Here is a 20,342-nt window from a genome sequence, read left to right as displayed (position 1 = left end):
GATCTGATGACAGATTTGTTAAGAGTCCCAACCAAGCCAAAGATTTTCAGCAAGAGAACGTTACGACCTTAACCCCTGCAAGGGGCGAAACCAACATGAGGCTCTCCCTCCCCAGATCTCATCAGTCATCAACACCGAGGTTCATTAAAGAAAGGAAGCTGACAACGTGTAAAACGGGCGATTATTTAAGGGGAAAAAATGCAAACATGCCCGACTAATAAGGCCATTGAGCAGTTTACCTTTGATGAGGAATGCTGACCTCCACAGGGTTCATTATGTAGAATGAGATTTCATTAAAATCAGCCTGACTTGTAATTGGAGTCGGGGATTAGAGAAGTTGTGGGGAGGGTGGACATAAGGGTGATCCCCTCAGCAGGTTTTTTTTTTTTTTTTTTTTTTCTGTTTGACTTTGTGTGATCTGCAAATTGACACAGGGCGCGAGTAAAGGCTGAGACCGGCCCCGAGCCCAGGTGCTGCCGCCAGCCGCCGAACACACACCATCACTGAGCCCTCTTCATTTTCACATTTACCACACCCATCTCCGCTCTGCTTATGTTTCATTCATAAAGGAAAGTCTAGACCACAGTGTGTCACGGGGTGGTGTTGGTTAACAGTCGAGCACGATCTTGTGAAAAGATACAAATAATAATAAAACAACGAATGATCCTTAGATGTAAGTTACGTAAGGGATTCATTTTTTGCACAATAAAGAGAAGAAGAAAAAAAACAACAAAAGGTGTGTAATCTCTTCCTGTTCATCAGTTGCCCGGCGCTCACATTTACCCACCGCGCCGCAAGAATGGCACGTCGTGTGAAGGATTAGCCAGTGCATGACCCGATGGTGTGAATTGTCAACACAATGGTGAGCGGTGTGGATCATTCAGCCTTTTGGGTCAGGCCACGTTGTCTGAACCAATCTAACGGTCTCTGGTGACTCCTCAGCTATTGGATGCAGCTGATTCAGTTGCTGGCTGTTCTGTGCAGATTAAGGTCAGTACGTGTTTTAGGAGATTGTGCCTCAGACAAGAAGGTTGCTTTTGTGTCTGCTCCACTGTTACGTGTAACGTAACGCAAGGTCACTGCTGTGTCAATATGAAATAATTCTACCGATTTATTTTTTTCTGACAAATCTTACATTCCAGTTCACTCCTCTGGTTCCATATTGGTTCCTGATACATGTCTGTTGGATGTTGATCTAGCAACAGCATATGTATAAAAGGAGCATTTCAAAAAAGGGGGAGGACGTATTTAAGGAAGACAATGCAATGGTAAATTTGAAGAAAGTCGTGCCGTGGAGGATTTTCTTGAAGGATCCCAGCGCTTGGTGCAACTTTAACTCCATGCCTTGTGATCAGGCCATGTCACAAAGTCCAAAAGGCCGGTGCAGAAAGAAGACAAAGCACGCTGGTTCCAGGTGGTTTTCGAGTTCCTGTCTTTGAATGTCGCAACCCGTGTGGAAAACAGTCGTGTTACACTAATGCCAATTCAACCATACCTGAGATACAGTTCTCGAATATCATTTTAACTGAAGCAGAAAAAGGACTTTCAGTTTGATTACACTTTTTTTTTTGCAATATTATTCAAATATATTAAGTTATATATGTATATAAGTTAAAGCTGAATACAGACGTATCAATAATGTATCACTAGAGGGAGCATCACGATATATTGCCATATCGATTTATTGTCCCAGCCCTAATAAACACGTGGAGATTATAAGTGCATATTAACAGACAGGTAGACATGATGGGGTGAAATATTACGGCGTGCGCCGTGGTAACCTCCCAAACAGGCACTTGAGATTGTTAACACTGAAGGGCCTTTTGTGGTGAACCACAGACTTAATTTACTGTAACCAAAGTCAAATTTATTGCATGATACACCACAGACTATGACTGTTGCCTTGAGAACCGCCGCCGGTCTGAGGAGAAATTTACTGTGGCACCCCCACGGACACCTCTCGGCCGAGGGGCTGTGTTTTCCAATTTAATAGCGGCTCTGTTGTAAAGTGGCACACGCATACTCGTATTGAGAAGAATAAAAAAAAACACACACACGCACACACACACACGTCATTAGCCGGCCGCTAGGCTGTGATTATGTGTCAAGTTTATAACTTTGGGCTGTTTTGTGGGCAGCGGACTCTTCAGCGAGAACGTGGCATTATAAAACTCAAGTGGTGTCAGTGAACCGAGCAGACTGTATCATTCCCGTATCGTATTTTCAGCCGGGCGCACGCCTGCGAGGGAACAACGGCGCCGATGGGCCCCGGATTAACCGTTCCTGCATGAAGGAAGCCTGCTCGCCCGCCACGTGAATGCATTCATTTGCCTCGTGTAAACAGAAACTGCCATGCAGTGTGACATTTTGTCCCGGGCATGTCGTAGCCATTGACCCGGCGCCCTGCCTTTTGACTTCCACACCGGTTACTCCTCCTGAAAGGAATGCGGTGACGCGAGTTTTGTTTACAGCACACCATATGGCGAGAGGCTGCAGCCCACATTCTCCATGCCGCTTCTTATAGCGGACTAATGGAAAATCCGCACTCTGCGGCCACACTGTTGTTTACTGCTGGAATTGGGGGGAGAAGATAAAATATAAAAAAAATTTTACATATAGAAATTTTGCTGTGAAAAAAAAGAGAAAAGGACTAAGCCAAAGCAAGGCATAAACAGACCTTTTAAAACCAAGGTTAAAGACTGTGCCTGATATCATTAATCCCCTTAGTTGGATAAAGACAGATTAGGCCAGAAAGTGTTCGGAACAGTTTTGTGGTCATCCTCCACAGCAGCCGGCCCCTGGGACGTAATAACTTACATCCTCGGCCTGACTTAATGTTCCGGCTCCACAACCCCCCCCCCCCCTTCCTGATATTGTGGGGGGTGGGTGGGTTGCGCCTTTGCAGAAATGCACCCCAGTGCCGAGGGGTCGGTTTTGGGTCTGAGGAGATTTACCTTCAACTTTGGGAAAGCCCTCCTGGTCCTCTTGTCACAAGAAGTCCCTTATTTTGTTACTCACATAGGCATCATAATGAGGGTCCATTTTTGTATTTTTTGTTCTTTGGCGTCCTTGAGAATTTCCCTTTTTTTGTTGTTATTTTTGCCAACTGGGTCACTGCTTAAAATGTTTATGCGTGTTCGCCTCGCCCGCCCACCCATCCCACCTCCCCTTGTTAAATTTCCAAAATGGAGACACACTTATTTTAGGTGTGCTCACTCAAATGGCCCACGGTCCATGGGGCTCGCGGGTGTGGCGGAAAATGACACAGAAGTGACAAAATGAATGTCTTCCCCCAGGTCCGAGAGGAGGAGCCGCCCGGGTTCGCCTCGGCTGCTCTGCGCTTTTCGGAGGGCTCGTATAAACATTACACTCTCTGTCTGGGTAATTGATCCCAAATCTTGTTTGACAATGGTTTTTCACTGCAGACACTTTGCATGCTTCCTGAACGTAGCCCAGCTTTTTTGGCTGGGTAGCAAATACCACAACAACTCAGCACTCATTAAATCTCATGTCGAGTGTGTGTGTGTGTGTGTGTGTGTGCTCGCCTCTCTTTCCTTTCCTTTTTTTTGAATGTTGAGACACACTCGCTGTGACATATGTCCCCTTGGGGGGAAAAAAAAGGTTAGGGACTTTCTTTCTGCTGCAGGGGGAAAATAAACAATGTCTGAAGTCCTAGTTTTTCATGGCATTTAGAAAGCAGGAAGTGTTGTGTTGGTGTTACCTGTGTACGGGAGTTATGAATGGAGTCGGAGGTCTGCATTTAAAAAACGAGCGGCCACACAAATTACACAGAGGTTAAAACAGGCGTCCTGTTTCGTCCTTTCCGAGGAGGACAGTGGTCAGATCATGTCTCCAGAAGGTTCCATCTAGTCTTCTGCCAGCACCTCGACCACATTAAAAGGTGCTTTTTCTCATCCTACCCACCTTGTCAGATCTTGTTTTCAAAGGTGCAAAACCCTTACATTTTCATCACTGTGTTTTAATTGTCTACAGGACATAGATGGACACACACACCCAGACTTTATTATACACACATTTTTCCACAGTCAGTCAGTCAGTCTGAATTGCAGCTCGATTCCTGGCTCCGGGGGGAGAGCATGTTAGGTTCAAGGATTAAACGCAACACTGACAGTGGTGACCTTTGACCCCAATGGATATTTTAACATCCAACAACAGGAAGAACATTCCTTTAGTCCCATGACTGCCAAATCCTTTTCGGATCATCTTGATGTGATATGATGTGAAGACTGGTGTACAAAAAGTGGCTTAAAGTGCATTCACTTAACCCATTATTTCTGCTGCAACACATACAATTAGACAATATTTATCTTAAAAGTGGAATCGGGGAGGCAACTTATAGAAATTATAGATATGTAGTGTGGCAGGTATCAAATTACCAGTGTGTCATGAGAAAAGCAACTTAAGCACAGCGACAGCATTTTCTTACTTCTTCCCACTCGACTGGAGTTCTGTCCATTATTTGGCAACAGGACAAAGACTGGCCTTTGCATTGTGGTAATTGGAGCTGCTAAATTTGCAGAGCTGTGCTGTGTGTTCGATACAGTTATTTATTTATTTATTTGAACCATGCACTAACAAATGACAGACAGGTAGCGCATATAATAAGCTCTTAAAAGTGTCCAGGGGCAGGGAAGAACCAAACCTCTGTCCAGGTTTCCCAGTAGTCCTCATTAGAAACAAGCTGCTTCCAATTAGGACCAATCGAAATGCCGAATCCATCTCTCTCCCCCGGCCGGGCTCTTTGATTACTTCTGAAAATATTTATATTTCCTAATAACTTGAGTTCAGTCCAATGGCCGGTGATTAAATCCAGATCGGGACGGTGATGCGGGAGTGGCTGCGTGGAAAATAATATCTCCCGCTTTTCATAGCTGGTGAGAAATGGAAAGCCAGCAGTTTCTCTGCTATAAAAGTGTCAGTTTAGGCTAAGCAATAAATACCGATTTAGGGCTGTTTTTGAAGACAAGTTTAGACTTTCTAACTCCGCAGGTTCATATTTAGGATATGATGGGGGGGGGGGGGGGGGGGGGGGGGGGGTATTGTAGCTCTCATAACTAAAGAACGTAGAACAATTAAGGTGGAATTCTCTGTTTTTTTTTTGACACTTGGGCAACAGAAAAAAATGCAGTTCTGACGCCGAATTAATTCACACGAGCCGTTAATGAAGACAAAGGACACAAATTCTTGAAAAGAAAAATGCACTTTGTTTATTAACTTCACATTTTTCTTCCACACATACATCATTGCACACTTCATAATACCCGGGAACTTAAACATCCACCCACGTCTGCACGGACTGGCAGCCATTCATCCGTCTTAAAATCTTTTAATAACGTCTTCTGTGCGCGGAGTTGACTGTTCATTTTACCTGGAAGGGGCGCCCAACCCACAAATCTGACAGGCCTTCATCTCCACCGAGTTTAGGTTTACAGCGAAAGCACTGCTTTCCCAACTCTGACAAGCCCTATTAATCTTCCTCAGCCACATTTCAATAGCTGCCTTCGCCCTCGCCATGTGACGCCTAATGTCTCGAGCAGATGACACCCAGGAAAGCCGAGATCAGGTGCGTGTCGGCCGGAGCTCAGCGCCTCATGCCGCAACGCGATAGGCCGAGCGCGGCGTGATGCTGCGTCCACACCGCCCGCCCCTACGGCGAGATGCCCGTCCGTACAGTCGTGCCAGACAAATATACTGTACGCTGCCGCTGCTGCGGGGAGGACGTTACGTCACACGCATCCTGCGGAGACTCGCCCACTGATAATTCTGCTGACATTTGGGCCTGACTGGATGCAGGTTCTGAGCTTTTCCAGTATATATATATATATATATATTTTTTATAAACATTGTAATTAAGTTAACGCTGACATTTTCAAACGCATTAAAAAAATGTTGCCGTCAGAAGCATGCATAAATGTTGGTTTTAGCATAAAAGACAGACATTTCACACATTTGCAGCTAAACAGCTACTCTGCTAATGTGCCTAATGAAGTTAATCATGGCGATGTTATTAAAGGCTTTCTGCCTGGGACAGGCCTTCAGAGAAACACGCAAACCACACTTGTCCCTGAGGAAGGTAGGAATTCCTGAAAAGACAAGAACAATCAAGATGAAGACGGGAAAAAAAAGTTATCTTTTTTAAGTTTAGCTTTTTAAAGGTAGGCGCTGTAGACCGGAAGAAGATGTTCCGACTATCAGCCTAGCGAGAGAAAACTGAAAGAAATAATTCCTCAGATGTTTAAATTGACACTGTAATCCGTCATTGGTGAATTGAACCCTGTGCGCTATCTTGATTCTGCCTCCTTCTAAGATTGGCCCTCAGGGCACAAAGGAACAGAAATGGAGTAGTAACACACACACACACACACACACACACACACACAGTGATGAGTATCCTTCTTTCATAACCCTCCATGCCATTCATTACAAAATATAGCCCGCATTAGTTCAGCTGTCTTTAGAGCATCACCGTTTCGTCATGTCACCCGACCAAAATGTCCCTCACGGTGGCAAATACGAGACTTCAGTCCACTTGAGCATCAAGCCTAGAAGTTGAAAGGGTGGTTCCATTTGTACTTAAAATGTTAAAATAACCCGTAGTACTGTCCACAGTTCCCTTTATTACTAGATGTTAGCAAATTGTGCAAAATATGCTAAGAAAAGAGAACATGTCACATTCAACGTCCTCTTCGGTTGCATTTTTTTTTTTAAATTAGTAAAAATGGTATAAAACGCTGATGCTGATGTAAACAGTTTGCTCACTGTAATAAACGGCACTTTGCTGCTCTTGTGCATATGATCTGTCATGTCTGGAAGTGTTTGTATAAATATTGGTACTGGAATATACACACTAAGAGAGCCACTGAGTGTGTATATTCATAATCCAGTTCATTTTGATTTAATATCCAAATTTATTTTAGAAAGTGGTGCAAATTTAAGCAAAAACGCAATTATTAAGTGTTAATTGTTCTTAATAATCAGATTCGTTAATGTAATTAAAGGCTTTGCAGGCATTGTTCATTTTAAAATATATATATATAACCATGCATTTAAATGTATATTACGTATGTTGTGCAACAAGGTATATAATGTTAATCTGCGTAATGTGGCTGCAGTTCCGATTCGATCATTGTTTCGTGAAGACAGCGCCGCTTTATCTCGTTCCTCCGCTTCCCTCCACGGGGCACCAGAACCGCGGCCTCTGCTCCGCGGCCTCTGCGTTGCGTAACGAAGTTGCTCCACGTCGGGGCGAAGCTGTTGGATATGCGTCGTCTGCAGTGCCACAGGCCGGCCTGTCCCGACATGAAAGCCTGCGTCCTTTGTCTGGTACTGTAATGCCGCACTTGGCAGCATGTGTCACTCAAACCGGGACTGACCCCCCCCCCCCCCAACTCTTTGTGTGCGAACGCTAACGTAGACGGGAGAGTTATCTGTTTGTGCCTCCTCTGACGCATCCATTGACACCACTTCCTTTCAGCGCTCCGAACTGCGGACCCCGTCGGATGATATAAGCCCTCCGAGAAGGGGGTCCCTTCACGCCGCCCCCTAAATCAGCAGAAGGCCTTACTGCAGGCCGACGAGTGAACCCCGCTGTCTCGTCCACACAAGGGAGCGGGGTCGGCTACGTTCACGGGACAATCACCGTCCCCAGCCCGTCGTGGTTCTGTTCCGTTAGCTGGCGGTTTACGGCCATCCTAATGCTACAGTGAGTCTTTGTGGACGGTGTTTGGTTGTGAATCGGTGCCTCGGTGGTCTCCATGTTAATAATTGATTGGCAGCTTGGTGCATTTGAGGCGCACAATTAGCGAGCGACTAATTAACAAATCCGCACCTGGAAAGCGGGACTTTTTAAATCTTAAGACGAGTGCGCTCAAGACGACGAGGTGTGTGGCGACGGCTCTCTGCGCCGCAAAGAACTGCTAAGTCCTGCGAATTCCCGAGGCTGCGGTGTTGTTTTAAGACTGAAGGGAATGTTGGACAAATTACAGCACGGTTCGGCACCACGCCAGACTTCTGTGTCGAATAAAACCATAATCCCGCTCAATTTGCTTGTAACTGATATCATAGACTGTTGAATGAGCCGTCAGCTTTCTTTAAAAATTAGCAAGGAAGGACGTGCATCTTTGTGCAGGGACATAAAACTAGTGTCACAACTATTTTAAATGCTGTATTATTCCTTATTTTAATAAACATCAGACTAAGCCCTGTGCAGCGTGATGGTGTTAATAATAAAAATTATATATATATATATTATTTTGTTTTATGCATTTTTAGCCAGTTGACATTTAATTGGGCTTCTCTCTTAATCGGCCTGAAAGTAATCAAATTAAAAACTAGGAAATTTATTGTCCTACAAATGCTGCACTGACGTTTCATGGCATCCGTGTTTCGCAGTTGCTGTTAATTACACAAAAAGAAGCCCACAGAAAATGCAATAAAGATGTGATGTCACGTTTCAAGAATAAGCAATTGTCTAGGAAGTGAATTGGCCATTATTTGTTATCACGTATGCCGTATGGATTTATTACAAATAATAACAATACATCCGGCCGCTCGCACACACAAAACAAAAGAAAGTGTAGTGCCTGAAGCTCAGCCCTCTGTGACCCGTCAATCCACGTAGCAAGCAATTAGTATTTAGTATCAGTGAAAATGTACAACCAATGTTGCCAGTAAGCATCATCATCATCATCATTGTAGTAGTAGTAGTAACTTGTGTTTAGCTGGTGAAAAATACACGGTGAATGTGGCAAGTTTGGGCTTTGCTGCTCTAAGACGCATCTTCATCCTTGACTCCTCGTCATCTAACTTAATCAGCCTCTTCAAGTTGATTAGCCTGGTTAACCTTTGCTCCGTCCCGGGTCTGGAAGGGTTAATCAGCCCGGGATCTCGGTGACCCCTGGGTCACCACCGTCCCTCCATCTCCTGCCCCGAAGAAAGTGATAAAAATTAAAGTGCGCTTTCCTCCCTGCTCACCTTCATTAATCAGAACCTTAAATGAAAGTCTTCGGGCGGCTTCACGGCAAGAGAAAACGTACAATCGACATTTTTTTGTGCGTGAATTGTAATAATTAGATCACGTGCGCGTCGTATTGTTTTTTTGGGGGGGGGATATTTTTGCGCGTTTTTTTTCTTGTTATCGTATCGACCCCTCTCTCTCTCTCTCTCTCTCTCTGCAGAACCCGAGTCCGCCCCGTCTGTTCCGTTCAGATGCCATCGATCCACCTTTAACTGCGCTCATCCCGACCGGAGCACATCTCGCGGCCGCGCGCCCCGGTGCGCGCCGCCGCGCCGCACAAACAGCCGTAAAAAAGCCACTTAGCCGCGTCCGCGCACCGAAAAAAATCGTTCTGGGTCCCGCAATCCGTGTGTGATCAGTAAATATTTAGTGCGGCGGCGTCTCTGGGTCCTTGTCCTAATCGATGAAGGTCCCAGCGGCGGCGCTTTATTATGTGCCGACGCTTGCTGGGCTCGATCTGAAAAGATAGCTCTTCTTCTTCCTCTTCTTCTTCTTCCTCTTCCTGTAGTTCTATTTTTCTTTTCTTTTCTTTTCTTACCTTCCCATCCAACGTGGGGCCAGATTATCAGGAAGGGAAGGCCAGCGTCCACCGCCGATTATCGCAGGAAATGCAACCCACGAACACGACTGGTTATTATAAAAAAAAAAAAAAGCAGCAGAATTGCGATGAAGCGGCTTTTGATTAAATGGCCCGAGTTTCTTCTTTTCCTTCTTCCTCCTGCATGTAGGTAAACGATCAGTTTTATATATATATATATATATATATAAATATTAAATATATGTGAAATTACGCTGCCTGGTGCGCGGTCATCTTCGGGTTAAATAAAACTCGCACGGAATCATTTATTATTATTATTATTATTATTATTATTGTAATAATGAATATTTTTGAGCGTCACGCGTTGGTAAAAGCCGTTCGCGCGTCTCTAGACTTCCACGCACGCAGCGCAGATTAAGCCCACCGGCCGTGGAGCGGGGGCGTTATACGCACACGCTTTACTTGCGACGTGGAGTGAAAAGTTGGACACGTCGCCGCACGCCTGATGCGGTTCAGAGAGAGAGGGGACGAGGGGAGGTGGGGTGGGAGAAGTTTCCACGCGGACGGACAGGTGTCTCTCCGGACTGCACCCCTCCCCACTCCCCGCCACGCAGCCCACGCAGTCCACGCAGCCGAGGCGCCTTCTACAGCCGCCGCTGCTGCTTCTGATGCTGAACCCCCCACCACCACCACCATCAACGTCACATTTGCCATTTCTGTTTCATAAGGCGTCCCCATCCGACCCGAGGACATATAAAGCAAAAAAAAGTATATAGTGGAATATATATATACTTCCACGTTTACAAAAGTTCACCCGTGTTCTTTTTTTAACTCCATAAAGTTTTTTTTTTTTTTTTTTGCTAAATCATTTTAATAAACTGAGAGTCTCGGGGATTTTTTTGTGGGGAGGGGGGTGGGTGACGCTGTGCTGATCCATCAGATGGACCGTCCAGCCCAACAGAACACGACACAAACCCGAGCGAGGAGACTAGAGCCCGAGACCCGTTATATCCGGGATGCAGCGCGCGGGGGACGAGTCCACGGCACATGCCTTCGGTACGTCTGTCACTGTCACTGTCACTATGGCGAGAAAAGGGTGGAAAAAAAACTGCATGCGACTTGTCCTCAAGTCTGGTGCGTGGAAATGTCACTTAATAAAAAAAATGACGCGGTGTTGTTTTTAAAGCGGCGCGTTGATGGTGATTTATCCGAAGACTATTTCACGCGGACATTAAAACGTTTATCGAGCCGGTATTTTATTTTAATTTTTTTTGTCAGAGTTGCAATCGGACTGCTGGAAGTGACACGTTTAGGATTATTTCGTCGGAGTGTTTTTTTTTTTTTTTTGTTCTTCTTCTTACAGAAAGTCTGAGCTGCGTTCAGGCTGCGGTACAAAGTGGTGGGAACACACACACACACACACACACACACACATTCGCACACAGACAGACAGACATCGGTAGAGGTAAAAAAAAAAAAAATGAATAAGACCACGGCGGAGATCTACTCACGTACCTCGGCGGCGTCCGGGTCGATTAGAAGAAGAAGAAGAAGAAGAAGAAGAAGAGGAGAAAAAAAGAAATCTCGGGAGCGCTATAACGGGATTAAAACCGGCGCACGTTGGCTCCGCCGTGCGAGCGGGAGCGCGCGCCCGAGCCGTGTGCGCGCGCGCCGCTTCCACGTAAAGATGGCTCTCTCCCGCGCTCTCCGCGCCAGGAATGATCCATACGCTAGGGGGCACCCCGATACTGTCGCAGATCCGTCGCCGGTCCCCACCCGCCCCCCGCCCGCCCCCACGTTGGCGGCATATGCTCGGGTTTAGCGCAGTAAATTTTTCACCGGAGCCCGACTCTGACAGCCCCGGTGGCGAGGGGTTCAAAAAGTGACCCGACCTGGAAGCTCCGGTGGGGGGGGCAGGTCACGCAACTCGCACTTCACCCGCAATTTTATTCATTCGCGATAAATAACACCTCAATATCAATATTAACCGGGGTTTATAATCCACTGCCGGGTGTTGCGTTTGTAATTCATTATTACTGTACCTGCCATAACTTTTAGGTTTTAACCCGATTCCACGTCAACTCGTTGCTGGTGCGCGAGAAGTCACCATTGCCGATATTTTACTGCGTTATAACTCTCATAATTACACCGCACGTTAATAATCTACTGATACCAAGGTGGAAAGAGAGGCGGACACACACCTGCTGAACAGTACACATATTTTACTCTCGAGTGAGCTGCGAGTAATGCTGCGTCGTGTGCAGGCCACTGGTTATTATTATTAATAAGAATGGTATTTTTCGCATGTGCGCGCGTGGAAGACGGTAGCTGCAACTAAAAGATCAGGGGGTAAAAAAAAAAAAGTCAAGTTTCGTACCCCGACACAGAGAATTAATAAGACGGCTTTTGACGTCGCCACATCCCCTTTAAACTGCACTGTGGATTTAACTTTTCTAATATTCTCATTTGTCCCCTGCCCCGTGGCAGACATCTGACTAGATTACAAAAGATGGACCCATCAGAAATGAGCATAAAGAAAAAGATGCCGCCATTATCTGGCTGCAGTGCACATCATGTGTTCTGAGCGTCTACGAGTATCATAAATCAAGATGAATACACACATTTCAAACAATGAAAAGGCATGTAACGTGTGGGTCCTTACCCCTTAATAAATCAATCTCATTCAAATTAAGTTTGGATTTCATATCACTGCAATCTAGGAAGCCTCCTGAGAAACGTACTCGCGAATATTTCTCCACGAACCGTTATTTTGCTGTTTGTTCAGTGTTTTATTTTTTGGATGAAATATATGTACAGATATATGTATTTGTAGGTTTATTCTTTTATTCTGTCGGTTTCATGGACGAACTGAATATGTATTTTTATATGTATATAAATATATGCATCTTTTTTTGTCTTTTTTTCAGTCTTAAGTTCATTTGTATGAGGAAATGTATATGATGTTTCCTCAAATGCGGGGCAGAGAAAAAAATAAACTCGAGAAGCAACACTAAACTTGGATTTATTTCCCATTTTATCTCTCTCTTTCTTTCATTCTTTCTTTCTTTCTTCTTCCCTCCTTCCCTTCCTCCCCCCCATCTCTCCTCCCGACGCGCGGCGGGCTCTAGGACCCGGCCGCCTCCCGACCTCCGCTCCTCGCCTTGGCAAGGCACCAAGTAGCACAAGTGCCGACCAGCCAATGGGGTTGAGGGGGCGGTCCGCGGGCTCTGACCAGTCAAACGCGGCCGCCTTCCTTATATGGCAGCCCGTCGCCATGGCAACGTGTTCTAAGTTGCAGCAGTCGTGTCAAAGTTCACTATATAGAGAAGCTCGGTGAGCTGATCAGAGGGAAAAGCATTCCGCCAGCCCGGCGCTCGCCAATCGCAGTCACTCCCTAACCTCCCCCTTTTTAACATATTCCATCACTTTGATTCTTTCTCTTCCTTCTCCCCTCCGTCTCCGCGTTCTCCTTATTCCCGGTTTTTTATTTTTATTTTCTCTCTCTCTCTCTCCCTCTCTCTCTCTCTCCCTCTCTCTCTCTCTCTCCCGCTCCCTCTCTCCCTCCCTCCGCCGCGAGAAGGAGGCTGTATAGGGCGGCCGGTCCCCCTCCGCTTTTTGTTTTTTCCTCCTCGCTGCTGCCGGAGAGTTGACTTCGCGGCTCCAGCCTCGCGTCGCTGCCGAGAAGGAGACGAGGAAGACGCGGAAGGAGGGAGGAGGAGGAGGAGAAGAAGAAGAGAGGAGAAGAAGAAGCGGCGGCGGCGGCGGCGGGTTTGTTTCGCTTTGTGGGGTTTTTTTTTCTTCTTCTTCTTCTTCTTCTGCCTCCGACGCCGCGGACGCCGGGAAGTTACGCCGCGACGCAGCGGTTCTCCTCCGGTGTACAGCCCCGCGCCGAGCCCCTGCTCTCCGCTCCGCGGCTCCTCCTGCCTTTTTTTACATATATATATATATATATATAATATAGATTATTATATATAATATATATATATATAATCCGATTTCCTCCGCCCCTGATGGGCTTCCTGGATGGATGAGCGGGAGCGACCCTGGACTTGGCCTCAGAGAGCCCGGCTGCGCCCGACACCGACCTCGCCTGCCCGCGTCTAACCACATGCCCGGCGCCGCGACGACAACAAAAGGCGAGCGGCGGAGCAGCGCCCCTTCCAGCGGACACTCCGACTGAACGGCCGTCCCCGCGAATCCCCCCGCCGACAGCAAGAGACGCGCGGCCACGACGCTTTTCTCCCCGGGACGACGCACCACGCAGCCCGAAAACGGAAGACGAAAAGTTTTTTAACGTTGACTGACAGATATGGCAATGGTAGTGTGGAGAGGCTCCCAGGACGATGTGGCCGAGACCCAGGGCACCCTCTCCTCCCAGTCCCAGGGAGGACTGTCCCTCCCGACCCCCCAGGCGGGCCAGCTCAACCTGGCGGCCTCTCAGGTGGCGCCGCCGACCCCCCACACGCCCGTCCAGGGCGCCCCGAACAACAGCGTCCAGTCCACGCCGACCGGGCCGGGCGCGCAGAACCAGTCGGAGAAGCAGCAGCCGCAGCACATCGAGTGCGTGGTGTGCGGCGACAAGTCGAGCGGGAAGCACTACGGCCAGTTCACCTGCGAGGGCTGCAAGAGCTTCTTCAAGCGCAGCGTGCGGAGGAACCTGACGTACACGTGCCGCGCCAACCGGAACTGCCCGATCGACCAGCACCACCGCAACCAGTGCCAGTACTGCCGCCTCAAGAAATGCCTCAAAGTTGGCATGAGGCGGGAAGGTATTGGGATTTTTGTTTGGTTTTTTCTTTTTTTTTATTAATAATATTCATTTTTAATCTAATAGAGAGAGAGAGAGAGAGAGAGAAGAAAAAGAGAGGAGAAAAAAAAAAACCGGGAGACCCGCGCGGCTCTTTTGTCCGCCGGCCCCGAGCGGAGCGCGGAGAGCGGCCGCCTCGGTACGCGCCGGGGACGGGGGGAGCTCCGCCGCCGCTCCGCCGCTTCCCTTCCGACCGCGGTGCCATTTACCTTCTCTCTCTCTCGTATTAAATTAACAGTAAATACATTTCTGTATGAATATATCCGTCCGTGTATGTATATATATAGAAATATAGATATTTCTGGCGGGGGGGGAGATTTTTTTTATGAATTAAACGCGCTCGGCTGCGGAACAGGCTGCGCCGGCGCCGGGCCGACTCCTCTCCCCGGTCCTCCGCCGTTTAGTTGGAATTGTTGCGAGCGTCGCGATCGTTCGAGAAACGGGTCGCGGCACCGCACCCCACGCCACGCCACGCCACCCCACCCCCACGCCGGCCCGGCTCCGTGGAGTAGTTGCGCGCCGGCTAGCTAAGTAGGTTACGAGTTAGCATCCGAACAAACTGTCCCTTTTCGCTCTGGCTATTATTATTATTATTTGGTTGGGTTTTTTTTTAAAGGCCGCGTGACCTCGTGTGCGTGGAATTGGGGTATAAAATTGCGTGTTGCCAGATTCCTACATTATTCTGTTTGTTTGTTTTTTTTCTTGTTCTTTTCTTTTCTGAAAAATTCGTGGCCTGCTGTTATGGTATCGAATTTATTTTATATTTCACGCAAACCCTGCACGTGCTTATCCTTTTAAAATAGATTTTTGTAAATTGTAATATAAATATATATATATATTATGTTTGTGTGTGTGAGTGTGTGTGTGTCTCGAAGCACCAAATGATGAAGCATGTCGCCCGTCTGTAGAATTCAAGCATCAATATCTGCAGTTTCTCTTTTTACTGCAGCTGTGCAAAGGGGAAGGATGCCGCCCACGCAGCCCCACCACGGCCAGTTCGCCCTGACCAACGGGGACCCCCTGCACTGCCACTCCTACCTATCCGGATATATCTCCCTGCTGCTGCGCGCGGAGCCCTACCCCACGTCCCGCTACGGCAGCCAGTGCATGCAGCCCAACAACATCATGGGCATCGAGAACATTTGCGAGCTGGCGGCCCGGATGCTGTTCAGCGCCGTGGAGTGGGCCCGGAATATCCCCTTCTTCCCGGACCTGCAGATCACCGACCAGGTGGCCCTGCTCCGGCTGACGTGGAGCGAGCTGTTCGTGCTGAACGCGGCGCAGTGCTCCATGCCGCTCCACGTCGCCCCGCTGCTGGCGGCGGCCGGCCTCCACGCGTCGCCCATGTCCGCGGACAGGGTGGTGGCCTTCATGGACCACATTCGGATCTTCCAGGAGCAGGTGGAGAAGCTGAAGGCGCTTCACGTCGACTCGGCCGAGTACAGCTGCCTGAAGGCCATCGTGCTGTTCACCACAGGTGAGTGCGTGGGTCCGGGTCTCGCGTGGATTCCGATATTAAATGTCGCTCGAGGTTTGGGAAGCGTGTATAAACGTAGCGGACGAACCGTCAAACTTTTCGACGTCTGTGGACCTGGGCAGCGCGGCCTGGTAGTAAAATTATTTTTAATAAACGTCAGCGGTGGATTCACGTCACATTTTACGCACAGCGGAAGTCGTAGAACTTTTTTTTTTTTTTTTTTGCGTTTTATTACAGTAAAACCGACAGGAGCTTTGTTGTATTTTTTGTCCCTGTGCGGTGACAGATATAAATGATGTCACGCTCGGAGGAGGAGGAGGAAGAGGAGGAGGAGGAGGAGGACGTGGTGGTGGTGAAGCAGCTCCGGGCCTAATGCTCCATTTAGACGCGTTTAAAGCGCGGCGGTCTTCTCCTCCTTCCTCTCTCCACCCACCCCCGGTTTTAAAAAAATTAAATCGATGTAGGTGTCTTCATCGGGCCAGGGGGCTCTCTGGAGGCGGCGACCCCAACTTCCCGGGGTTCTTTCCCGTTTTTAATATAAATACATTTTTAGACTGAAAACGAGTGTTCGGTAGATCCAACACACAGACCCGTCCCGTCCATTTCCCGGCGTGTTACAGTAGAGTACAGTCGCGGCGTGGCGGAGCAGGAGGACGCGGCCATGGCGGCGACGGCCATGTTTACTGCGCGGGAGGGCGGGTGGGTGTCTGGGTGGGTGAGGAGGGGGGTGGGGGTCGCCCTTCGGTCTAGTAGTCGTTCTCTCTCTCTCTCTCTCTCTCTCTCTCTCTCCCCATCTCTCTGTCTGTCGGCCTGCATTAAGCCCGGCGTGCGTCAGGAGCAACGCCGCATCTCCCCGTTATTTTGGGGCTTTTTATGAAATATTTAGCAGACGATGAGCCGTCCTCTGCTTCGCTCCTATTTCGCTTTTATTCTATATGTTATATATATATAGTAGTAAAAATCAGCGAGCGTCAAAATAAAGGAAATAAAATGTTTTTAAAAATAATAATAAACCCCACACATGACCCCAGGTCGCCTTTTTGGGTACCTCAGCGAGTGACGCGGTTTTCGACGTGCAGCCACCTGCCAGGAAGCCTGTGCGCATGCGCGCGTCCCGATTAACGTTAATTGTCATCTCTCCCTCTCTCTCTCTCCCCCCCAACTCGTCCCCCAGATGCTTGCGGCCTGTCGGACGTGGCCCACGTGGAAAGTTTGCAGGAGAAGTCCCAGTGCGCTCTGGAGGAGTACGTCCGCAGCCAGTACCCCAACCAGCCCACGCGATTTGGGAAGCTATTGCTGCGCTTGCCTTCGCTCCGCACAGTCTCGTCTTCGGTCATAGAGCAATTGTTTTTCGTCCGATTGGTAGGTAAAACCCCCATCGAAACCCTCATCAGGGATATGTTGCTGTCGGGGAGCAGTTTTAACTGGCCTTACATGTCCATTCAGTGAGCCGGGTGTAGGACTTTTTGTTGGAGGAAACGGCTGTTACGCACGTTTTACGTTCACGAAGGAAAAGACACTTTCGTAACGACTGTGACATTAAAACAAATCACACGACGACAACGACAAATTGAGACATTCTGCGAACTTTCGAGATCCACGTAAAAAAGCTCCAGTGTCATTCTGAACCACTTGTTCCTACCCATTTTTTTATAGAAAGGAAAAGAAAAGACAAGGGGAAACTGTAAATGGAGAACAACACAAGGAAGGATTTTGATAATCCATTTGGTGGGGAAAGAAACTCTAAAGTGCATTTAACGTGACAATTTGGAGAAATTTAGACGAAAAAGACATTTTTTTCCTCTCTCTTCCAAATTACTATATTGTCCTGTGTCCATGTATCTATAGCTGTTTTTTTTTTTTTTTTTTTTTTTTGTATTTTTCTTTTGTTCCTCCTTTCTGGTTCCAAACCGGGTTATGTGATTCTGTAGTATGCAGTCGGTTTTTTTTCCTAATAACCATGACTTCATATAAAACAGATAAGTAATGTAAAAAAAACACTCGTTCTACAAGAATTAAAACGTAATCCACAGCAATAGGGAATAAAAAATAACGGTAATGCTCCATGCTGCAAGCGCACTTACTGGTTTTAATGGTGACCCCCCCAGTAAACACGTTAAGTCGGGACGCAGGTTCGAGAGAAGTGAGTATTGCCCACCACCCAGTTCCCCCTGGTCACCTTTACCCAAACCCGGACGTTTTTTTTAATTATTATTATTATATTTCACATTTTTAAAATTTCACGTATATCATTTTTTAATGCTAACTGTACGTCCAGAGTCACCCCACGAGAAATAAAAGGTGCACATTTACAGTTAAGTATTAGGCGGCGTTCAGAAGAAGGCGGCGAGAACAGAGATCAAATGGTCTGTCGAACAAGGCAAATAAAATCCGACCTGGGTGCAGATTTTAAAAAGGAGGAAGAAGAGGAGGAGGAGGATGATGGTTGGTTTTTATTTCATTTGAGTTCATTTGCGCGTAGTGGTGAGGCCGGCATACCTCGAGCAACAGTATTACTGCACCCCTGAAACGTCACCCTCCACCCTTCAAGCATTAAAGTGCCTGTCAAGCGCAGTTAGAAATAAATAACGATTAAAAACCAATAAATCTCTCGTTTTTTTAATGTATTATTGGACGGTGTTTTTAAGTGGGGGGGGCGCTTAGGTCGTGAAGAAGAAAAAAAAAACGTCAGTCTTAAGATTGTGTATTTCACTTGAAGAGACACAATTAGAGGCAGTATTGTTGTAAATATAGGTCAATTCATTTCAGTTCTTTTTCTTTATACAAAGTATATGTGATTAAGAGAAAAAAAAAACTGTGGTTGCCATTTTTTTTCGGTAATACAAATGTCTTCAAACTGAGTGGCAGAATTAGCTAGTAGCACTGAAAGTTTGTTTGTAATGTATATACATATTACGACAAAAAATGTTTTTTCTTTTCTTTTCTTTTCTTTTCTTTGGTTTTGTTCATTTTCTTTTTCATGTATTTAGACTGTGAATGCATGGCCACAGGTCGCTAACCTATTTTACCTTTGGTATATATAAATGTAAATGTTTTTGACTGTATAGATATAATCTGTGCATTCAGTACACTAGCCCTTGTATTTAAAGAAAAAAAAAAGAAAAAAAAAACACAAAGGAAAAAAAAAAAAGAAAAGAAAGAAAACGTTGAATAATAGGCTAAGACTTAACAGGGTGAGCTGGTTTGGAAAGGGGTAGCTATTTTGATTTAGTGTTCTGCTCCTTTTTGGTCTGTAACAGATGCCTTGTGTGTGTGTGCGTGCGTGCGTGTGTGTGTGTGTGTGCGCGCGCTCCCGCCCGCCCGCGCGCGCGCGTGCGGGCGTGCGTGCGCGCGTCTGAAAGCTTGCAATTTCGTCCTTGTCTTGAGGCTTTTCTTCAACACACAAGACACCATGTTGTGGTTGGATAAAAAGGGATCATATTGTGTAGTCGAGTGAACAGCTCTCCTGGCCTGTTCTCATGCCACATATGGACCAGAGAAATGATACATGATTGTAATTATGAACAGTTTAAACTGACCCACGTTTTTATATAAATATATAAAAATATATTACTGCAGGGTATTGATAACGTATAGATACTTTTTTATTATTATTATTATGATTATTATTATTAATTGCAAGTGATATACGTGAGTGTGTGTGGAAGTTTATAGTTGAAAACAATTTCTTGTTTGTTTGTGTTAGCTTATTGTAAACAAGCATTCTGCTGTAAATTTGTTCTTGGTATTAAATTATAATTTATGAATTTGAAATCAAAAAGGCATTCCCTGTTCTCTCATTCGTGAGCTGCCTCTCGGGTAGTAAACGCATACTGCTTTGTGTGTGTGTGTGTGTGTGTGTGTGTGTGTGTGTGTGAATGGGGGAGAGAGAGAGAGAGAGAGAGAGAGAGAGAGAGACCCCCTACCTCCGCGATTGGGGATTGAACGCATACATTTTGCCGAGAAAGCATTAAAGATCGTAGAGTGCAGATTTCGGGGAAGGTCGGTGTCCATTAACACTTTAAAAAAGGTCATAGTAATAATAATAATAATAATAATAATAATAATAATAATATCAGTAATAATAATTAGCTTTCTTCTGCTGGGCGCAGTTGCGAGGCGTGTGGCGATATCAGGTGACAGTGGACAGGTAGCGGGGACCCGGACCCGGACCCGGTCCGGCGGTACAGCGGGGAATTCCCGCGTCAATGTGGCGCCTTGCGACGCCTGGTCTTGCCCCCTACTTCAGCCCACCTTTATAAAAAACTCACCCCGAAACTGGGGGGTTAAAAGATCAATTTACCCGGATTCCAAATAAACAGCAATTCCTATTAATATTAATAAAAACGATCATTGTGATTTTTTTTTTATTTGAATCGGTTTACAAACCACGATCTGAAATATATCGCGATATTATAATGATGATGATTACTATTATTATTATTATTATTATTAAAATAATCTCAGATTTGAAAAGCGCGCG

The 20,342-nt window shown here is 46.6% G+C and overlaps 1 protein-coding gene across 3 annotated transcripts; it reads left to right on the top strand.

Moving 5' to 3' along the window:
* Positions 1-10,527: 10,527 nt before the first annotated feature.
* nr2f2 (nuclear receptor subfamily 2, group F, member 2) lies at positions 10,528-19,640 on the top strand. 3 transcript variants are annotated; one of them, XM_028957799.1, is made up of 3 exons: positions 10,528-10,631; positions 15,332-15,859; positions 17,034-19,640. In XM_028957799.1, the coding sequence occupies exons 1-3, from the start codon at positions 10,592-10,594 to the stop codon at positions 17,306-17,308; spliced, it is 843 nt and encodes a 280-aa protein (XP_028813632.1). In that variant the 5' UTR covers positions 10,528-10,591; the 3' UTR covers positions 17,309-19,640. The 3 variants fall into 3 exon arrangements, with proteins under 3 accessions (XP_028813632.1, XP_028813630.1, XP_028813631.1); XM_028957797.1 differs by lacking the exon at positions 10,528-10,631 and adding an exon at positions 12,732-14,344 and having other exon boundaries at positions 15,314-15,859; XM_028957798.1 differs by lacking the exon at positions 10,528-10,631 and adding an exon at positions 12,796-14,344.
* Positions 19,641-20,342: the final 702 nt, after the last annotated feature.

This window comes from Denticeps clupeoides, chromosome 17 (genome assembly GCF_900700375.1).
Source record: "Denticeps clupeoides chromosome 17, fDenClu1.1, whole genome shotgun sequence".
Taxonomy (NCBI): domain Eukaryota; kingdom Metazoa; phylum Chordata; class Actinopteri; order Clupeiformes; family Denticipitidae; genus Denticeps; species Denticeps clupeoides.
Note: the sequence above shows the minus strand (reverse complement) of the source record. Positions and strands in the feature narration are given on the sequence as shown.

Bases quoted from the DNA above. Each gene is read 5' to 3' on its own strand.
- nr2f2 (XM_028957797.1), top strand. From the start codon at position 13,885: ATGGCAATGGTAGTGTGGAGAGGCTCCCAGGACGATGTGGCCGAGACC. The intron at 14,345-15,313 runs GTATTGGGATTT...CAATATCTGCAG, and splicing joins AGTTGGCATGAGGCGGGAAG to TTTCTCTTTTTACTGCAGCT. The intron at 15,860-17,033 runs GTGAGTGCGTGG...CTCGTCCCCCAG, and splicing joins CATCGTGCTGTTCACCACAG to ATGCTTGCGGCCTGTCGGAC.